The sequence below is a fragment of the Mauremys mutica genome, chromosome 2 (assembly GCF_020497125.1).
Source record: "Mauremys mutica isolate MM-2020 ecotype Southern chromosome 2, ASM2049712v1, whole genome shotgun sequence".
Lineage (NCBI taxonomy): Eukaryota > Metazoa > Chordata > Testudines > Geoemydidae > Mauremys > Mauremys mutica.
The window spans coordinates 163,262,598-163,284,058 of NC_059073.1; the positions used below are offsets into that span (position 1 = coordinate 163,262,598).

Here is a 21,461-nt window from a genome sequence, read left to right on the forward strand (position 1 = left end):
GGGAAGAAGACCGGAAGGAAGATATCCTGGTTGATATGAAAGGCTGATACCACCTTAGGGAAGAAGGCCGGATATGGTCGCAACTGTACCTTGTCCTTGTGAAACACTGTATACAGGGGGTCCACCGTGAGAGCCCGAAGCTCTGAAACTCGTCTTGCCGATGTAATGGCTACGAGGAAAGCTGTCTTCGAGGACAGGTACAGCAGCGAGCAGGTTGCTAGCGGCTCTAAGGGAGCAGTCATAAGTTTGGCTAGAACTAGGTTGAGGTCCCAAGTTGGGGCGGGGCGGCGTACTTGTGGGTATGATCGCTCTAAGCCCTTGAAGAACCTCGAAACCATGGGCTGAGAGAACACGGAGCGGCCGCTCTCCCCTGGGTGGAAGGTAGAGATGGCCGCCAAGTGCACCTTCAGTGATGATACTGCTAGGCCATGTTTGAGAGACCAGAGGTAGTCCAAGATGGTAGGGACCGATACCTCGGTGGGAATAACATTATGTTGGTCGCACCAGCAGGAGAAACGCTTCCACTTGGCCAGATATGTTAACCTAGTGGAAGGCTTCCTACTACCCAGGAGCACTTGTTGCACCGGGGCAGAGCAACGTAACTCGGACTGGCTTAACCACGCAGCAACCATGCTGTGAGGTGAAGAGACTGCAGGTCTGGGTGGTGAAGTATGCCATGGTCCTGAGTTATGAGGTCCGGGCAAAGAGGTAGGGGGATTGGGCTGGCTATTGACAGGTCGAGCAACATGGTGTACCAGTGTTGCCTCGGCCACGCTGGAGCGATCATGATCAGGTGGGCTCTGTCTCTGCGGAGCTTGAGCAGGACCCTGTGAACCAGCAGGAATGGTGGGACGGCGTAAAGCAGATGGCTCGTCCACGGTATCAGAAATGCGCCTGAGATCGAGCCCGGGGAGAGACCCTGGAAGGAGCAGAACGTCTGGCATTTCCTGTTCTTGCAGGAGGCGAAGAGGTCTACGCAGGGAGAGCCCCACTTCCGGAAAACAGAATGGATAACATCAGGACATATCGACCACTCGTGAGACAGGAAGGATCTGCTGAGTGATCCGCCAGAGTGTTCCGAACCCCTGGGAGAAAGGACGCCACTAGGTCTATCGAGTGGGCTATGCAGAAGTCCCAGAGCTGGATAGCTTCCTGACAAAGGGGGGGAAGAGCGCGCTCCTCCCTGCTTGTTTATGTAAAACATGGCCGTTGTGTTGTCCGTGAACACTGAGACACAACACTGAGGCCTTGTAAATGCTCTTGAAACGCCTGGCACACAAGGCGGAATGCTCTCAGCTCCTGCACATTGATGCGCAAGGCCAGTTCCTGAGCCGACCAGAGGCCTTGAGTGCGGAGATGTCCGAGGTGGGCACCCCAGCCGAGAGATGACGTGTCCGTTGTCAGGGTCATTGAAGGCTGAGGCGGATGGAATGGCATCCCTGTGCATACCAGGGAGGGCGTCAACCACCAGTCCAGGGAGCCTAGGATGCTCGGGGGGAGCGTAATGATTGTGTCTAGACCGTCTCTGCCCGGGTGGTATACCGAGGATAGCCAAGTTTGAAGGGGACGCAGACGCAGTCTGGAATGTTTGGTCACGAACGTGCAGGCAGCCATGTGGCCTAGGAGGCCGAGACAAGTGCGAGCGGAAGTTGTGGGGAAGTTTTGTAGGCCTTGTATAATTGATACCATTGCCTGAAACCGAGGCTGTGGTAAGCAGGCCCTGGCAAGACTGGAGTCCAAGACGGCCCCAATGAAGTCTATTCTCTGTGTGGGAACCAGAGTGGATTTCTCTATATTGATCATCAGGCCTAGACGCTTGAATAGGTCCTTGACGATGCCCACATGACGGGTGACTTGGGTCTCAGAGGTCCCTCGAATGAGCCAATCGTCGAGATACGGAAAGACATGTATCCGACGGCGACGGAGGGAGGCGGTGACTACAGCCATGCATTTTGTGAATACTTGTGGGGCTGTAGAGAGGCCAAACGGAAGGACTGTAAACTGGAAATGTTGATGGTTGACCACAAACCAGAGGTACTGTCTGTGTGGAGGGTAAATGGCAATGTGAAAATACGCGTCCTTCATATTGAGGGTGGCATACCAGTCTCCGGGATCCAAGGATGGGTTGATGGTCCCCAGGGATACCATGCAGAACTTCAACCTTATGAACCTGTTGAGTCCTCGCAGGTCTAGGATAGGTCTGAGACCTCCCTTCGCCTTGGGGATTAGGAAATAACGGGAACAGAACCCCCTGCCCCTCGAGTCCTTTGGTACCTCCTCTATAGCTCCCATAGCGAGGAGTGTCCGCACCTCTTGCAAGAGGAATTGCTCGTGAGAGGGGTCCCTGAAGAGGCATGAGGGTGGGGGGTGGGAGGGCGAAATAAACTGGAGGTGGTACCCGAATTCTACTGTGCATAGGACCCAATGATCCGAAGTTAGTTGGGTCCACGCAGGGAGGAAAAAGGAGAGGCGGTTGTAAGAGGGAGGGAAAGGATCCTGGGAAGCAACTGGTACGCCGTCCTCGGGCGTGCCTTCAAAAGTTTGGTTTTGGTCCCGCGGGTGGTTTGGACCCCCTTGGGGTCCAGACTGTCGTCTGCAGTTGCCTCGGCCGCGCCTTCTGCCGAAGTCCTGTCTCGGCCTAGGCAGGGGGTAAGGGCGGTGAGGCTGGGGACGGAAAGACCTGCACTGAGTCACCGGTGTGTGCATCCTGAGCGAGCGCATGATCACCTGTTGTCCTTTAGGCTTTGCAGCCTAGGGTCAGTTTTTTCAGAAAATAGGCCTTGCCTCTCTGCGGTGCCGACAGAAGATGGCCTCAGCAGGGCAGGCTTGCCAATCGATTGTATGACCCGCACCGGCGGTGCCGGGGGTTGAGGCAGCACAGACTCCGTCAGTGCGATCAGTTCCCTCGCCATGGAAAATGCCTCCGGCGTGGAGGGAATAGTGAGCTCAACCACGGCGTGCGCGGGAGAGCTTTCAGGCACCGGACTCGAGGGCCCTTGCAGGACCGGAATCGACGGTGCCGAAGTTGTCGGTGCCACAGCAGGTGTCTGTGCCGGGCGGTCCGACTTAGGCGGGTGCTCCGGCTGTGGTGCAGGCGACACAGAAGCAGCAGGAGTCTTATGTTTCTTAACCCGCAGGGAGAGGGAACGGTGCCAAGCAGACACTGGTGCCGGCGACCGTCGGTGCCGGGGGGCCTTAGCAGTACCGGTACAATCCAGTGCCGAAGAAGTGCTTCTGCCTGATGCGGACTGTCCAGCGCTCAGTGCCGAGGGCGGAGGAGTAAGAGCTGCCTCCATCAGGAGCTGTTTGAGACGAAAGTCCCACTCCTTCTTTGTCCTCGGCTTAAAGTCCTTACAGATCCGGCACTTATCCGCGAGATGGGATTCCCCGAGGAACTTAAGACAGGAGTCGTGGGGATCTCCTGTTGGCATCGGCTTGTGACAGCCGAGCACGGTTTGAAGCCCGGTGAACCGGGCATAGGGCCCAGTTCCGGGAGCAGGGAAGGGGCTAATCCCCGAACCTCTTTCAACTATATACACTAACTATATTATAAAACAAGTAAATTAACTACAACTATATAAATTTTAACTATATACACAAGAATTAGCGAGAAAACTACGAGTAGCTAGAGAAGTGGAGATCAGCTAAGCCGCGCTCCACTGTTCCAACGACCGACACAGGCGGTAAGAAGGAACTGAAGGGCCGTTGGGTCGGCAGGGGTATATATCCAGCACCATGGCGGCGCCACTCTAGGGGACGACCCAGCCGACCCACCGAGTGTTGCTAGGGTAAAAATCTTCCAACGAACGTGCACGCGGCCGCGCACACCTAATTGGAATCGATATGAGCAAGCACTCGAAGAAGAACTCCCCAACAAATACCCCTTTCACAAGCGCCTAATTTTTGGGCTTGTCTGTAACTATTATAGTACATTTTACAGAATATGCCTCCGAACTATTAACAACCAGTTTAGTTTGCTCAAGTGTACACAGGGTGGATACAAATTGGTTATTTTAAATTTAAATCAGAATTTTTTTAATTTGAGAAACACAAGTTGGGAGTTTTTTATTTTGTTATTTAAATTACTATACATTTCTTTTTAAAAATAAACCTGTCTAAAATGAAATCTGAATTTAATACAAAAATATGTTAAGGCTTACATTTTTTATAATAATCTCTTAAAACATTTAAATAAAAAATAAATTTACTGAATCCATAAGCCTCTATCAAAAACTTTGAGTTAAAGGCTGTTTTTATATATAAAGAAAAAATCAGGGGAAAAAAACATTTAACTTTTGAGGTCAAGCTTCATAAATATGGCACAATAGTAGCAAATAAGGACTATATCATTCACCCTTTTCTAACATAGTAAAATATACAATAAGAAACTGAAAATAATGAGCTATATAACTTCTTAAATAAATGTATATAGATACATCTTTTTCCTGTACACTATCCAATCTATTGTAAAGGCTCTGTTCAGTTGTAAATCAACATTTTAATGGTTATATCAACCAATGAGAATGCACCTTTCTTCAGAAAATTATCTGAAGTACAAATGGAGAAGTTGATTAAAATCATTTAAATCAACTTTTTCCACTTGATTTAAATTACTTTTATTTAAATCAATCCATTCTGCCCACACAACCTACAGCTGTTGTTTTACCTTCTCATTATCTAAATCCACTAAAATCCACTCCTCTTCTGACCTCCACATAAAATATGCAGCCTTTAATTCTGATCATATGGATTGGTTAGAAGTGATGTGCTGATGTGTTGTAACAATTAGGCCTGGTCTACACTAGGACTTTAATTTGAATTTAGCAGCGTTAATTCGAACTAACCGCTCAACCGTCCACACCAGGAAGCCATTTAATTCGAACTAGAGGGCTCTTTAGTTCGAATTTGGTACTCCACCCCGGCAGGTGGAGTAACGCTAAATTCGACATGGCTAGCTCGAATTAGGCTAGGTGTGGATGCAAATCGAACTTAGTAGCTCCGGGAGCTATCCCACAGTGCACCACTCTGTTGACGCTCTGGACAGCAGTCCGAGCTTGGATTCTCTGACCAGCCACACAGGAAATGACCCGGGAAAATTTGAATTCATTTTCCTGTCTGGGCACTTTGAATCTGACGTCCTGGCTGGACATCGGGGCGAGCTCCGCAGCACCTGCAACGATGCAGAGCTCTCCAGCAGAGGAGTCCGGCCAATCCAAGAATAGAAAGAGGTCCCCAGCATGGACAGACCGGGAAGTCCTGGATCTGATCGGTGTGTGGGGCGAGGAGTCTGTGCTGTCGGAGCTGCGCTCCAGCAAGCGGAATGCAAAGACCTTCGAGAAGGTCTCCAAAGCAATGATAGAGAAAGGATACGGCCGGGATGCAATGCAGTGCCGCGTGAAAATCAAGGACCTGAGACAAGGCTACCAAAAAGTCAGAGCGGCAAACGGACACTCCGGAGCCCAGCCCCAGACATGCCGCTTCTACGAGGCACTGCATGCCATTCTAGGTGGGTCTGCCACCACTGCCCCACCAGTGACCGTGGACTCAGTGTTCCTATCAGTGGATGGCATAGTGAACCTGGACAGTTCCTCCTCGATGTTCGCCGATGTGGAAGATGAGGAAGGGTCTGTGGAGGACGGCGCAGGCGACAGCGAACACAATACCGCTTTCCCTGACAGCCAGGATCTCTTCATCACCCTCACAGAGATCCCCTACCAACCCTCCCCGGCCGTTAACCCAGACTCTGAATCAGGGGAAGGATCAGGCGGTAAGTGCTAGAAACATGTAAACATTTATTTTTTATAAAACAGGTATAAAAATAGAAATACTATATATAAAATTTTCAATGAAAAACTATATGAAAAGTAGGTCCACACATATAGGGATTGAACAATAATCCTCCAGGGACAATTCAAGAAAGGTCTCATTTAGGTCCTCGAAAAGCCTCCGCAGGAGGTTCCTGGGGAGAGGTGCCTTGTTGGGTGCTCCGTGGAAGCACACTCTTCCGCGCCAGGACATCCTTATGTAGATGGGAATCATCGCCTCTACAAGCATGGCCGCATATGGTCCTGGTCTCTGCAGGGCTTCCCTTAGCATCCGCTCTTTGTGACTCCGAGGGACCCGCATCAGGGTGATCTCGTTCATGAAATGCTGCATCTAATTAGGGCAATTAGTGTATTGTTACTGTTGTGAATGGTTGACTTTTACTTTGCATAACAATGACCCTCGCTTAACAGCCACGTGTTGTAGGCCACATAGGAAAAGCATACATTGATCTTTCCCGTGCACTGGCGGGAGTGGCTGGAAAAGGGTCAGAGTATATGATTTCCAGATTGCCTTTAGCGGGAGGGCACAGCTATCCATTAACTGATAAGCAGAATGTACTGTAAGGCTTACCAGGACTGTCTGCTAGACGGATTCAGCTGTCTCTCCCCACTTGTCCGCTCTCCTGTGCAATGCCGCAGCCAATGAGAGCGTATTCCGAAATCTCGAACTTGTCCTGAGATCTCGTGAGACTTGTTGCCCTGTATGGTCTTGTTCAGAGAAACTGACTAGACTGTGTTCACTGTTAGCAAACATGTATCTGTTCAAGGAAATCAGTTACTTTTCCCATCACACAGCTTCGGCTCTTTCCCGAACTGCCCCGGCATCCCCCTCGCAGAGGCTGGCGCAGATTAGGCGGCGAAAGAAAAAGACTAGGGACGAGATGTTCGCGGAACTGATGGCTTCCTCCAGAGCCGAGGCGGCAGAGCAGACACAGTGGAGGGAGACCCTATGTCAACAGCATCGCGCACACATCGAACGGGAGGATAGGTGGCGGCAGGAAGACCAGCAGGCGACTCAAACGCTGCTTGGGCTAATGAGGGAGCTAACGGACACGCTCCGGCGCCTTGTTGATGTTATGCAGGACCGCAGGCAGGAGGACAGAGCCCCCCTGCAGTGTATCTGCAACCGCCCTCCCCCGCCAAGAAGTCCTGCCCCCCCTCACCCAAAAGTACAAGACGGAGGGGCGGTAGGGGCCGTGAGAACTGTCACTGCACCACTGCATAGCGCTAATGTACCACACACCTCTCACGCTATACATTTGTAGAAGTGCTTCCCTTACAGGCTCACCCAGTCCCAAATCCAAGTTTCATCCCCCCACTGTGTATTAGATTATTAAAAGCTGTTTGCTGTTATTCACTGTTTTGGTCACGTCTTTCGTGTCAGAGGATTTTTTTGTGTATGGGGGGGGGGGGATTTATAATTGCACGATATAGCCTACATTACCAGGGTACAGACTTGGGGGCATGATCAACTGCAGGGCACACACACACTGCAGTCAGTAGGCACCAGGGTCACTCTGTGTGGTGTATGCTGCCCCGGGTCATTCTGTGATGTGTATGCTTGTCCAGGGTCCTAGCACCTGCCACCCCCTTAATGTTAAGGCACGCTGCCCTTACCATGCACTTCCACCGTAGCAACGAGCCTCTCCGCTGCCCTGAACCCCAGCAAGAGCCCTCATCCACGGACAGATACTCACCCTTCCCCCACACCCCTCACCCCTTCCTACGCCCAAACCCGCAGCCCACTGCCGTCATCCAAACCCCTATCCAAAGAAGGCACCACTCGCCCCTTCCTGCAAACCCACCCCTTCCTGCAATCCCTCCCCTTGATGCACAACCACTTGCAACCGTCCCCCACCCCAGAGACCTATGTAGGAGCAGGAGGATGTCATTCCTCTATGGAACAAGCGGTCTGTACATCAGTGCACACCGTGCCCAGCACAGTATGCGTCCATGTTTCAACAACTGAACAGAAATGCAAAGTAAAACAAAGATTTATTAATAATGAGTGTAACAATTAATTTTATTTAAAACGTGCTTTGGAAGTGGGGGAAACTTGGAGAACGGGGTATGTAACCGCAGATCGAAATCGACACATACAGACACAGGCCCAGGGTCAGTTTCTATTGAAAGCAAGTGGAGAGTCAAAGGTTACCCTGCTCTCCGAGGAAACTAGCTTTCAAAGCCTCCCAGATACACAGCGCTTCCCGCTGGGATATTCTCTCGGCACGGGTGTCTGGCTGAGCGTAAACTGCAGCCAGGCGATTTGCCTCAACCTCCCATCCGGACAAAAAGGTCTCGCCCTTGCTCTCACAGACATTGTGGAGCACACAGCAAGCAGCAATAACTACGGGGATATTCTTTTCGCTGATGTCCGAGCGAGTCAGTAAGCTCCGCCATCTCCCCTTGAGACGTCCGAAAGCACACTCCACCACCATTCTGCACTTGCTCAGCCGGTAGTTGAAGAGTTCCTTCTCTCTGTCCAAGGCGCCTGTATAGGGCTTCATGAGCCAGGGCATTAGCGGGTAAGCTGGGTCCCCGAGGATCACTGTAGGCATCTGCACATCCCCAACCGTTACTTTGTGGTCCGGGAAGAAAGTTCCTGCCTGGAGGCGTCTAAACAGACCAGAGTTCCTGAACACACGCGCGTCATGAACCTTGCCCGCCCACCCAACGAAGATGTTGGTAAAACGTCCCCTATGGTCCACCAGTGCTTGCAGCACCATAGAAAAGTAGCCCTTTCGGTTAATGTACTCGCTGGCCTGGTGGGCCGGTGCCAGGATAGGGATGTGAGTCCCATCTATAGCCCCACCGCAGTTTGGGAATCCCATCGCGGCGAAGCCATGTATGATGTCCTGGACGTTTCCGAGAGTCACTACCTTTGAGAGCAGTTGCTCAACGATTGCGTGGGCTACTTCAATCACAGCAACCCCCATGGTAGATTTGCCCACGCCAAAGTGGTTCGCTACTGACCGGTAGCTGTCTGGCATTGCAAGTTTCCAGAGGGCTATGGCCACTCGCTTCTGCACACTCAGGGCTGCTCGCATCCGGGTGTCCTGGCGCTTCAGGGCAGGGGACAGCAAGTCACAGAGTTCAAGGAAAGTGCCCTTACGCATCCTGAAGTTTCGCAGCCACTGTGATTCGTCCCAGACCTGCAGCACTATGCGGTCCCACCAGTCCGTGCTTGTTTCCCGGGCCCAGAATCGCCGTTCCACACCATGAACTTGACCCATTGCCACCATGATCTCCACTGCGCGGCGTACCCTGCTTTGTGAGAGGTCTGCACCACTCTGTGACTTCCTGTCCTCACCGCGCTGCCGGAGCCTCCTCGCCCGATTTCTCAGCAGCTGACTGTGGAAGAGGTGGACGATAAGGTGCGAGGAGTTGACAACGGCCATAAGTGCAGCGATGATCGCAGCGGGCTCCATGCTCGCAGTGCTGTGGCGTCCGAGCTGTAACCGACCAGAGAAGGGCGCGAACAGATTTCCCGCCAGAGCTTTCAGGGAGGGAGGGCGTGATTGACGGTTCTATGATGACAGTTACCCAAAACCACCCTCGACACATTTTTTCCCCCAGCAGGCATTGGGGGCTCTACCCAGCATTCCAATGGGCAGCGGGGATTGCGGGAACTGTGGGATAGCTTCCCACAGTGCACCGCTTCCAAAGTCGACGCCAGCCCCGTTACTGTGGACTCAGAAATTCGAATTAGTGTATTTACTGTGGATCCACAAATTCAACTTCATAAGGTCGAATCCACAAATTCGACTTAAGTAGATTCGAAATAGTCTTGTAGTGTAGACAAGGCCTTAGAAAACATCAGTTTCAAACAATTCCATGCAACTGCAATTAGAGATTATATGTTTTGTGTGGAAGTGGTGGGAGTAGGCATGTGTGTCTTGAGTAATTAATTTGAGTGAGCTGAAGAAATGTTAAGAAGGTGGCCTTTCAATTGCTGTTTTGGTGGTATGACGACTTCAGGACACTTAGCTAATTTTAACAAACTTTATTTGGAGAAAATTTCTAGGTTTTTAAGAAGTCTTCAACAACTTTGGTGGGGATGGGAATAGATATCAAAGTTAATGTCTCAATCAAATTTGAGAGCTACTTCTAAAAAACCTAGTGCATAGCCTGATTTGCTGCCCTCAAACTCCTTGTGCTCTCTGTTCAAGCCCCATTCCCCATCCTTCTTACCATTCCCCCTGGCTCCTCAAGGTGTTGCAGCATAACAAGTCAAGAAATCCAGGAGGGCATGATACAATATGTGTGGAATAGACCAGGACCATGCAGAGGGCAGCCTGGAGACTCTGCACAAAGACATCATTAGCACTTGATGGCTCCCAGCCATATAAAAACAGCAGTGTTTTGGGTAGCCCCTCATGAGAAAGTGCCTGGAATACAGGTTACACTGGGTTGCCTCTACCCCAGCCACAGATCTTTACCCATGGCAAGCCTAGACAGAAGTAGGTATAGGGATGTGTTGTAAGTGGTGGATTTGGGTGGGCTCAGGTAATGAGAACACATCCCTGTTAATTTCCCCCCATCATCCCATGGCACCCCAGAGCCCATATCTTTCTGAGACACTCTCTATTCCTCCCAATATCTCATATCCAATCTGCCTCTCTTGCTTCCAACAGCCTCTGAGAGGATTATCAGATGGTGAATTAGGAAGGTGGAATGGGAGCATCAGTACACAGAAGTAACTAATGAATTTGAACAGGTCTGTAGGCTAATTTTTGGCATGATTCTGAATATAAGGAATAACTAATTTTAATTTCACAAATTATGTCTGACATGTTAGATGAGTGTGTTTGGGGGATAGAAGGGTTGCCATTTGTAAGGACTGCATTTTTTTTAAACTAGAGAAATACAAAGAAGCATGAGAATACAGGGCAGCATTTCAAAAGGGGAGCACTAAAATATTTAACATGCTGTCCATTTGCTTTACAGTTTTATGAATGCTGCATATTAAACTGACTGCATACTTACTATACATTTGTATTATAATCTTATTTGGTATCATCATGGTAGTTACTTTCTTGGTAAATCCTGCATTAATAATAATTAAGGCTAAGACTTTGTCACAGTTATTTTTAGCAAAAGTCAGGGACAGGTCACAGGCAATAAACAAAAATTCACAGGCAATAAACAAAAATTCATGGAAGCCCATGACCGGTCCCTGACTTTTACTAAAAATACCGTGACAAAATGGGTAGGGAAGAAGGGTCCAGCACCCACTGCTGCTGGGAGCTGTGCTTCCCTCCTCCCCCGGCAGACAGCTCCAGCCCTGCCACTCCGAGGCTGAAGCGGAAAATGTCATGGAGGTCTCTGGAAGTCATGGATTCTGTGACTTCCGTGACAAAATGTTAGCCTTAACAATAATCTCCCAGCTGATAACAGGCGAACACAAATTTTGAGATGCTCTCTCCAAAGGACAGTAAAAGAAACATAGAAAAACAAACTGTTGAGCAATAGTCAACATGGTTTCTCTAAAGGGAAATTGTGTCTTACTAATCTATTAGAGTTCTTTGAAGGGGTCAACAAACATGTGGACAAGGGGGATCCAGTAGACATAGTATACTTAGATTTCCAGAAAGCCTTTGACAAGGTCCCTCACCAAAGGCTCTTACGTAAATTAAGCTGTTATGGGATAAAAGGGAAGGTCCTTTCATGGATTGAGAACTGGTTAAAAGACAGGGAACAAAGGGTAGGAATTAATAGTAAATTCTCAGAATGGAGAGGGGTAACTAGTGGTGTTCCCCAAGGGTCAGTCCTAGGACCAATCCTATTCAATTTATTCATAAATGATCTGGAGAAAGGGGTAAACAGTGAGATGGCAAAGTTTGCAGATGATACTAAACTACTCAAGATAGTTAAGACCAAAGCAGATTGTGAAGAACTTCAAAAAGATCTCACAAAACTAAGTGATTGGGTAGCAAAATGGCAAATGAAATTTAATGTTGATAAATGTAAAGTAATGCACATTGGAAAAAATAACCCCACTATACATACAATATGATGGGGGCAAATTTAGCTACAACGAGTCAGGAAAAAGATCTTGGAGTCATCGGGGACAGTTCTCTGAAGATATCCACGCAGTGTGCAGAGGCAGTCAAAAGAGCAAACAGGATGTTAGGAATCATTAAAAAGGGGATAGAGAATAAGACTGAGAATATATTATTGCCCTTATATAAATCCATGGTACTCCCACATCTCGAATACTGTGTACCGATGTGGTCTCCTCACCTCAAAAAAGATATACTGGCACTAGAAAAGGTTCCAAAAAGGGCAACTAAAATGATTAGGAGTTTGGAGAGGGTCCCCATATGAAGGAAGATTAAAGAGGCTAGGACTCTTCAGCTTGGAAAAGAGGAGACTAAGGGGGGATATGATAGAGGTATATAAAATCATGAGTGATGTGGAGAAAGTGGATAAGGAAAAGTTATTTACTTATTACCATAATACAAGAACTAGGGGTCACCAAATGCAATTAATAGGCAGCAGGTTTAAAACGAATAAAAGGAAGTTCTTCTTCATGCAGCGCACAGTCAACTTGTGGAACTCCTTACCTGAGGAGGTTGTGAAGGCTAGGACTATAACCGGGTTTAAAAGAGAACTGGATAAATTCATGGTGGTTAAGTCCATAAATGGCTATTAGCCAGGATGGGTAAGGAACGGTATCCCTAACCTCTGTCTGTCAGAGGATGGAGATGGATGGCAGGAGAGAGATCACTTGATCATTGCCTGTTAAGTTCACTCCCTCTGGGGCACCTGGCATTGGCCACTGTCCGCAGACAGATAGTGGGCTAGATGGACCTTTGGTCTGACCCAGTACGGCCGTTCTTATGTTCTTATGTTAAAGTTTGTGAAATATTACAGGAAATATTCCTTAGATTTCATTATGAAACCTGCAACTTGAGGAAGGCATGAAGACAAAATTCATTGTTTTGTTTATAAACAAAAATTAATTGAACAGCCAAGATAAAATTAGTTTTCTATATTTGGAGTGGAGAGATTTGTTTATGTTTTACTTAGAAATTAGTGCCAATGTAATTATTAAAAATTGGACAGGATTAAGTGAATATTTTAGTTTTAATGAGAATCAAAGGTTAGAAAAAAACTTCTGACAAGTTTTAAAAGGCTAACAGGCAGAGACAAGTTATTAATCTGATCATAGGCAGACATGCTTTTTTTTTTTTATGGCGACTCATCAGCAAGGATCCTAATTTTCCATGATTAAAAATCCCAACATTCTTTGATTTAAAAAATATAAAAATCTGCATTTTTCTGCAACTAAAATAAAACACTGAATTTTAGTTTCCCTAGCCACAATATATATAGGTGTCAGTTGAACACGATGTTTTACTGATATATTTACAGTTTTTTAGCAAGTTCAAAGCCTACCAGTGCCATTAATCATTATAATAAAATTAAAAGAATTGCAATTCAGCTGACGTCCAAGCCCAGCCACCAGGGGCTCGGGCTGTCAGCCCTGGTTCGGTTAATACAGAGATAATGGAGGCTCGGATAAATGGGGTTCTACTGTATTTGTCTTATTTTTTCACAAAAAGTAATAACTAAAGAGTCTCTGTAAAAATGCAAATTTTGCATTTTTTGTGGCAAACGGTTTTGGAGGATCCCTGCTATTAACATATAAATACTGTATTTAAGATAATTTACTGACTTTACAATTCACAATATCCAAAACTGAAGATACCTTGTCACGGAAATAAATGCCTCCTTTAGCCAATTACATATTTGGAAAGCAAAAATTTCAGAAATCTATTTGTTGCAAATATTAAGATTTGTTACAATCTGCAAAGCAACTACCTCCTGATCATATCCACTCAGAATGCTGCTAAGATCATTTTTCTGGCCTGTCATTTTTACCATGTTACCCTTCTCTTTCAAATCTCTTCAATGGCTCTCCCTTCTCTATTGTATCAAACATAAGCTGTTTTTGTTCACTTTCAAGGCCCTTCACAGTCAATTCACAGTCTATCTCCCTGCTCTTATGCATTATTGAGTTGTTGATGTTCACCTCAATTATCCCAGGATGCCAGCCTCAACTGCCCACTTGCTAAATTTTCAAAAAAGCACCTTCATGGTTTCTCCCATGCTGCCCCACACACTGGAAGATGCTCCCCATAAACATCAACAAAGCTACCACATTACCACATTACCCTCCTCAAAATTCTCCTTTGCAGTGATGCCTACAAAAAACTTGACAATGGTTACGCTGTTTGCGTGCAGAGATTACTGCTTCTCATGCTGACCAACATTGTCCCATTGCTTACTTGTACTCCCCTCCATCAGTCTGTATCTATTTGTTCACTTTTCTACTGTTTGATTGTGAACTCATCGGGGCAAGAACTGTCTTTGTGTTCTGTTTTTGCAGACTGCCTAGCACACAGGGTCCTGGTCCATGACTAGGGCCCCTGGGCACACCAGTAATACAATAATAAATAATGAGGTATAGCACAACTGGAAATTCAAAGTTGGAAAGAGTTGTGCAGCATTTTTAAGGTCTATCTCCAACACGGCATTTTAACACCACTTCTTAACAGTCATCTTTACTTATTAGCCAACAAGGAACCAAGTGATAGAACTAAATAAAATTCTGTTCTGATTCTAAATTAGAGAGAGAGTTGCCATGATACTAGGCAGAATAAGACAGGGGAAGACTAACTTGTCTTCAGAAACCTTACCCCTACTCCCAGAAGAATGGAAAAGAGACTGAAAGAAAGATCAAGACAGACAAAAAAAGAGGAAGGGTAAAAGGCCCAACAAAATGTTAGCCTTACAGGTAAATGAAATACAGTACCACAAAGGCTGGGTGAAGGAAAGGGGGAGGCAGAAAAGAAATGATGAAAAAGACCCATAGTGATGGGACTAACCCGGGGGGGGGGGGGGAGGGGGGCGGAAAGACAGCCCAAAAAACCCTTATGGTTTAGCTCATCTCTCTTCCTTAAATAAAACTAATTCTAGATGGACTGGTGGCCAAAAGTAAAAAACAAGGTCCTCTTAAAAAAAATTAATCCTCTTTGCCAATTTGAAAAAGTGGTGGGCTAGGAGAGAGCCTCCAACATCCATCCCCCCTCCAGACAAAAATGCAATTAGTCACTGAAGTTCTATTTTCCTGCATTATCTGGATGGTTTGCACAGTAAATTAGTTATCACTTCTGAGGTGGAGTGGTTTGCAGTCAAGTGTAAAAATAGTCTAGCAGCTTTCATGTTCAAAGTTAGGCTCAAAGGATGTAAGGATTTTGTACCAATCGTCCAGTATTCACTCGTTTTTCATTGTTGCTAAAACGTCTCCACCAAACAATCAAAAATGCAAAAAACTGACATGAATTCAACAAAGCTGTAACCTCTTGGCAATATGGACACAGCATGCCAATGACAACCAAATCTAAATCAGAAGTTATCAAGTTGACCGCTACAGGTTAAGCCCAGCTTTAACATTTCCTCTTTCCAGTGGTTTCCCCAGGAATTGAAATTAGGTGGGGGGGTTCGAATTTACAGGGGTGGGTGTTTCAGGACCAATGAGATATATAAAATAGATATGAATAAAGTCAATGCTTTGTTAGGATGATGCAAATTTAACATAAGAATAATGCAAGTTACACCAAAACACATAACAGGTCTAGATTTCTAAAAAAATATAAATAAAAAAAAAGTATTTAATTTAAATTGACTTTTGAAAAGTAAGCCATCATGAGATAAGAGGGAAGGTCCTTTCATGGATCAGTAACTGCTTAAAAGATGGGAAACAAAGGGTAAGAATAAATTATCAGTTGTCAGAATGGAGAGAGATAAATAGTGGTATCCCTGAGGGGTCGGTACTGCGACCATTACTGTTCAACATATTTATAAATGATCTGGAAAAATGGGTAAACAGTGAGGTGGCAAAATTTGCAGATGATACAAAACTACTCAAGATAGTTAAATCCCAGGCAAACTGCGAAGTGTTACAAAGGGATCTCACAAAACTGGGTGACTGGGCAACAAAAATGGCAGATGAAATTCAATGTTGATAAATTCAAAGTAATGCACATTGGAAAACAATCTCAACTATACATACAAAATGAAGGAGTCTGAGTTAGCTGTTAACACTCAAGAAAGATCTTGGAGTCATTGTGGATAGTTCTCTAAAAACATCCACTGAATGTGCAGCAGCAGTCAATGATTCCCAACATTCTGTCTGCTTTTTTAAAAAGAACAGGAGTACTTGTGGCACCTTAGAGACTAACAAATTTATTTGAGCATAAGTTTTCGTGGGCTACAGTCCACTTCATCGGATGTAGCCCACGAAAGCTTATGCTCAAATAAATTTGTTAGTCTCTAAGGTGCTACAAGTACTCCTGTTCTTTTGCAGATACAGACTAACACAGCTGCTACTCTGAAACCTTTGCTTTTTTAAGAAAGGGATAGATAATAAGACAGAAAATATCATATTGCCTCTATATAAATCCATGGTACGTGTACACCTTGAATACTGTGTGCAGATCAGGTCACCCCATCCCATAAAAGATATATTGGCAATGGAAAAGGTACAGAGATGGGCAACTAAAATGATTAGGGGTACGAAACAGGAGGAGAAATTAAAATGACTGGGAATTTTCAGCTTAGAAAAGAGATGACTAAGGGGGGATATGATAGAGGTCTATAAAATCATGATGGGTGTGAAGAAAGTAAATAAGGAAATGTTATTTAATCCTTCACATAACACAAGAACTAGCCAGGATGGGGAGGGATGCAACACCATATCTGAGTGTCTCTAGCCTGTTTCCCAGAAGCTGGGAATGGGCAACGGGATGGATCACTTGATGATTACCTGTTCTGTTCATTCCCTTTGAAACACCTGGCCTTGACCACTGTCGGAAGACAGAACACTGGGCTATATGCACCATTGGTCTGACCCAGTATGACCATTCTTATGTAAAAATTAATTATAATAATAAAAATGTTTAGTACAGAAACTCCCCAACATAATGACCTCTCAAGATAGCAACAATGTGAGATAACAACCTTGGCAAATAATGTATTTTAAAAATCTTGGCCTCCTAGGAAACATATTTAGGTTAGTTTCCATTCCCAGTCACAAATCTAGAATTCTGGAGCAAAGTCACCAAAATATAGTCCAACAAACAAATGTTCCTTTAACATGCCCCTCACTTTTCCCTCCACTGCACCCCACTCACTGGTGGTGTCTTTGGTCAGTGAAGACTCAGAGTTCAGAGGTGCTTTCACGTGAGTACACCTCCCAGGTGGGGGGCAAGAAGGCACCTTGCTCATTCCTCCAGCTGCTCACTGTTCACTCTGGCCACGGCTGTTCATTGTGCTACCGTTCACTCCACCACTCTGTTGCCAATGGCCCTGCGCAGTCACCTTCTGCTGCCACCTGCCACTGTGACCTCTGCGAGTTGGTCTCTTGAGGTTCCACCAGCTCTCAGTGATTTCAGCTGAGCTCTCAGTGGGGGAACCTTGCTGCTAGTGCAGTCTGGGCTGTCTTTTACACAAAAACACTGTGCCCACACTGTCCCCACAGCAGGACTAAGCACTTAGACCTGATTATCAGTGATTTCAGCTGCAGTGGTCACAGGGCCGGCTCCAGACACCAGCCTACCAAGCACGTGCTTGGGGCAGCCCCTTAGGACGGGGCGGCACTCGGGGTTTGTTTTTGTTTTTTTCTGGTTCAGCCGGGTGGCGCTGGGGGGAGGCGGGGCTTGGGAGGAGTGGCACCAAGCTGGGGGGGCGGGGACTTGGGCGGCGCGACACTCGGGGGCGGGGCGATATGACACTCGGGGGACGGGGACTGGGGCGGCACGGCGCTCTTTGTTTTCGCTTGGGGTGGCAAAAATGTTACAGCCAGCCCTGAGTGGTCACTTAACAGAACAAAACACTATCTATGGAGCCTAATCAGCTCTGTCTTTAAACAGTGGAGAGGGATAGGTCCCCACCCTCTCTCTTGATGCCCTCAATCAGCACAGGCTAAGTACAGTTCAACTGCCCTTTACTCATACAATAAGAACAACAACATTTCATTCTCAACCCCACCCCCCGCATTCAAGTGATTTGTAACCCAACCCCAGCCAAAATCTGTCACTTGAGCAACACAGCTCTGTTTGCTGGATACCTAGGTAGATTAGGTGTGAATGTAAATACAATCTGGTCCTGAAGCCTTTCCCTCTACCTCGTCATTAGCTGTAAGAGAGAGCTCATTTAGACTTTGCTTACAAATCATCATTTGAAATTATTAGGTTGGCCAACATCACCAAAATGAATGCACTGACATCGTCATAAAAAACAACAGCTGTATAAGGAAGTTAGTCTATGTTCATACTTTTCAAATCTATTATACTTTCAGATACACGTATTTTATCGTACACTGTATATGCTTTTAAAGTGTGTATTAATGTTTCAATTTCAATTCAAATTTCCAAACAGGCACTAAATTGGCATGTTTCAGAGTAGCAAGTGTGTTAGTCTGTATCCGCAAAAAGAACAGGAGTACTTGTGGCACCCTAGAGACTAACAAATGTAGTTGAGCATAAGTTTTCGTGGGCCCACTTCATCGGATGCATAGAATGGAACTTATAGTGAGGAGATATATATACATATAGAGAACATGAAAAGGTGGGAGTTGCTCAACCAACTCTAAGAGGCTAGTTAATTAAGATGTGCTATTGTCAGCAGGAGAGAAAAAATTTTTGTAGCGATAATCAAGATAGCCCATTTAAGACAGTTTGACAAGAAGGTGTGAGGATACTTAACATAGGGAAATAGATTCAATGTGAGTAATGGCTCAGCCATTCCCAGTCTCTATTTAAGCCTAAATTGATTGTATCTAGTTTTCATATTAATTCAAGTTCAGCAGTTTCTAGTTGGAGTCTGTTTTTGAAGCTTTTCTGTTGCAAGATTGCCACCTTTAAATCTGTTACTGAATGGCCAGAGAGGTTGAAGTGTTCTCCTACTGATTTTTGAATGTTATGATTCCTGCTGTCAGATTTTTGTCCATTTATTCTTTTGCGTAGAGACTGACTGGTTTGACCAATGTACATGGCAGCGGGGCATTGCTGGCACATGATGGCATATATCACATTGGTAGATGTGCAGGTAAACGAGCCCCTGATGTTGTGGCTAATGAGATTGGGTCCTATTATGATGTCACTTGAATAGATATGTGGACAGAGTTGGCATCGGGCTTTGTTGCAAGGATAGGTTCCTGGGTTAGCGTTTGTGTTCTGTGGTGTGTATGTGCTTCAGGTTGGGGGGCTGTCTGTAAGTGAGGACAGGCCTGTCTCCCAAGATCTGGGAGAGAGAGGGATCATCTTTCAGGATAGGTTGTAAATCTTTGATGATGCACTGGAAAGGTTTTAGTTGGGTGATGAAGGTAACGGCTAGTGGCATTCTGTTATTTTCTATGTTGGGCCTGTCTTGTAGTAGGTGACTTCTGGGTACTCTTCTGGCTCTGTCAATCTGTTTTTTCACTTCAGCAGGTGGGTACTGTAGTTTTAAAAATGCTTGATAGAGATCTTGTAGGTGTTTGTCTCTGTCTTAGGGATTGGAGCAAATGCGGTTGTATCTTAAAGCTTGGCTGTAGACAATGGATCGTGTGGTGTGTCCTGGATGGAAGCTGGAGGCATGTAGGTAAGTATAGCGGTCAGTAGGTTTCCGGTATAGGGTGGTGTTTATGTGACCATCGCTTATTAGCACAATAGTGTCAAGGAAATGGACCACTTGTGTGGACTGGTCTATGCTGAGGTTGATGGTGGGATGGAAATTGTTGAAATCATGGTGGAATTCCTCAAGGGCTTCTTTTCCATGGGTCCAGATGATGAAGATGTCATCAATGTAGCGCAAGTAGAGTAGGGGCGTTAGGAGATGAGAGCTAAGGAAGCATTGTTCTAAATCAGCCATAAAAATGTTGGCATACTGTGGGGCCATGCAGGTACCCATAGCAGTGCCGCTGACTTGAAGGTATATATTGTCCCCAAATGTGAAATAGTTGTGGGTGAGGACGAAGTCGCAAAGTTCAGCCACCAGCTTTGGCATGTAACTAGTTCAGAAAACTGGGGGGGTGTTGGGGAAATTCAAGGGGGATGTAGGGAAATCACTGCCTCTTCCCCCTAATAAGCTCACTTCATGACACTATTGCCATGCAAATCAGGTCTACAGTTACAACTTTAAAAAAAAGACATTCAAAGTGACTTGGCAAACCACTGAAAGACAGCGGTGGAGTACTGCGCACCAGTTTGGAGTCGATAGTCACGCACCAAACTGATGGATACACAGTTGCATGCCGCCATGCGCATCATCTCCGGTATCCTGCGTCTGACTCCACTCCCATGGCTTCCAGTTCTGAGCAATATTGCACCTCTTCATATCAGACGAGAGGTTGTCACTGGCAAGTTACTGGAGAAACTATGCACCAACTCAAGCCTGCTGCAATGACCTTTTTAAACCACCAGCTGCACCTTTGCAGTCACACTGCCCATTATGGTCTCATCCGCCACCCCCAGGATGTTAGGGTGGAAACACTCTGGCGAGAGGAATGGATCTCTGTTGTAATCCCCAACCAGTCCCTCGTCGCAAACCCCACAATTTGCCCGCCTGGTTTTGACCTGCCCTGTCGCCAATGGTCCCTGTTGAACAGGTTGTGGACCAGGCAAGGTCTCTGTGCAGCCAAACAGTATCGCGGGGGCCTTTGTGACACCCCTTTGTGCAGCTGTGGCACAACACAGACAATGATGCACATTGTCAATGAATGTCTGCTCACTAGGTTGAGCGGTGGCCTAGAAGAACTGCATCACACCACTGAAGATGCTATCACTTGACCAAATGACTATGCACAAGCTAAATAAATAAAACACTGAAAGACAGCACTGAAACCATCTTTATCTGAGATGTCACTACAGAATTTACAGCTATTAGCCAAATCAATCCCTGGATCAGAAAATTGTAGACATTAAGCAGGATGTTGTGGCGTGAGTTACATTTCAGCTCAACATAATGATTTCAAGTCAGGTTATCCTGAATTTATATATTGAAGTTAACTATTTTAGAAGATATCCTCTAATTATCCCAATTTTCACTAAAAAGATACTTAATGCAACTTACAAAATGTAATTGGTTTATATGACAAACACTGTTACAAAGCAATACAACAAAAGATAACAATATGGACAATATCCTGGGTACTTGGCTAAATTACAAGATAAATTTGAAAGTCAGAATTCATACCAAATTTATCAGGATATAATCCAGAGTAAATGCTTAGACCAGGGATTGGCAACCTTTGGCATGCGGCTCACCAGGATAAGCACCTTGTCGGGCCGGGCCAGTTTGTTTACCTGCTGCGTACGCAGGTTTGGCCGATCGCAGCTCCCACTGACCGTGGTTCACTGTCCCAGGCCAATGGGGGCTGCGGAAAGCAGCACAGGCCGAGGGATGTGCTGGTCATTGCTTCCCGCCACCCCCATTGGCCTGGAACGGTGAACCACAGCCAGTGGGAGCCGTGATCGGCCAGACCTGCAGACGCGGCAGGTAAACAAACCAGCCCGGCTCGCCAGGGTGCTTACCCTGGCGAGCCGCATGTCAAAAGTTGCCGATCCCTGGCTTAGACTTTGCCTCATC

At 46.3% G+C, this 21,461-nt stretch overlaps 1 protein-coding gene across 4 annotated transcripts in view; it reads right to left on the minus strand.

The window, feature by feature from the left end:
- MARCHF6 (membrane associated ring-CH-type finger 6) overlaps positions 1-21,461 on the minus strand; it is a 155,955-nt gene that overhangs the window by 104,248 nt on the left and 30,246 nt on the right. The window contains exon 1 of one of the 4 annotated variants that reach the window (XM_045005039.1): positions 14,120-14,150. The exons of the other annotated variants lie outside the window; for them this stretch is intronic. Within the exon in view, the coding sequence (XP_044860974.1) occupies positions 14,120-14,135 (16 nt within the window). The 5' untranslated portion in view covers positions 14,136-14,150. Of the gene's footprint in view, positions 1-14,119; positions 14,151-21,461 lie in introns of those variants that run through there. 4 annotated transcript variants of the gene reach the window in all.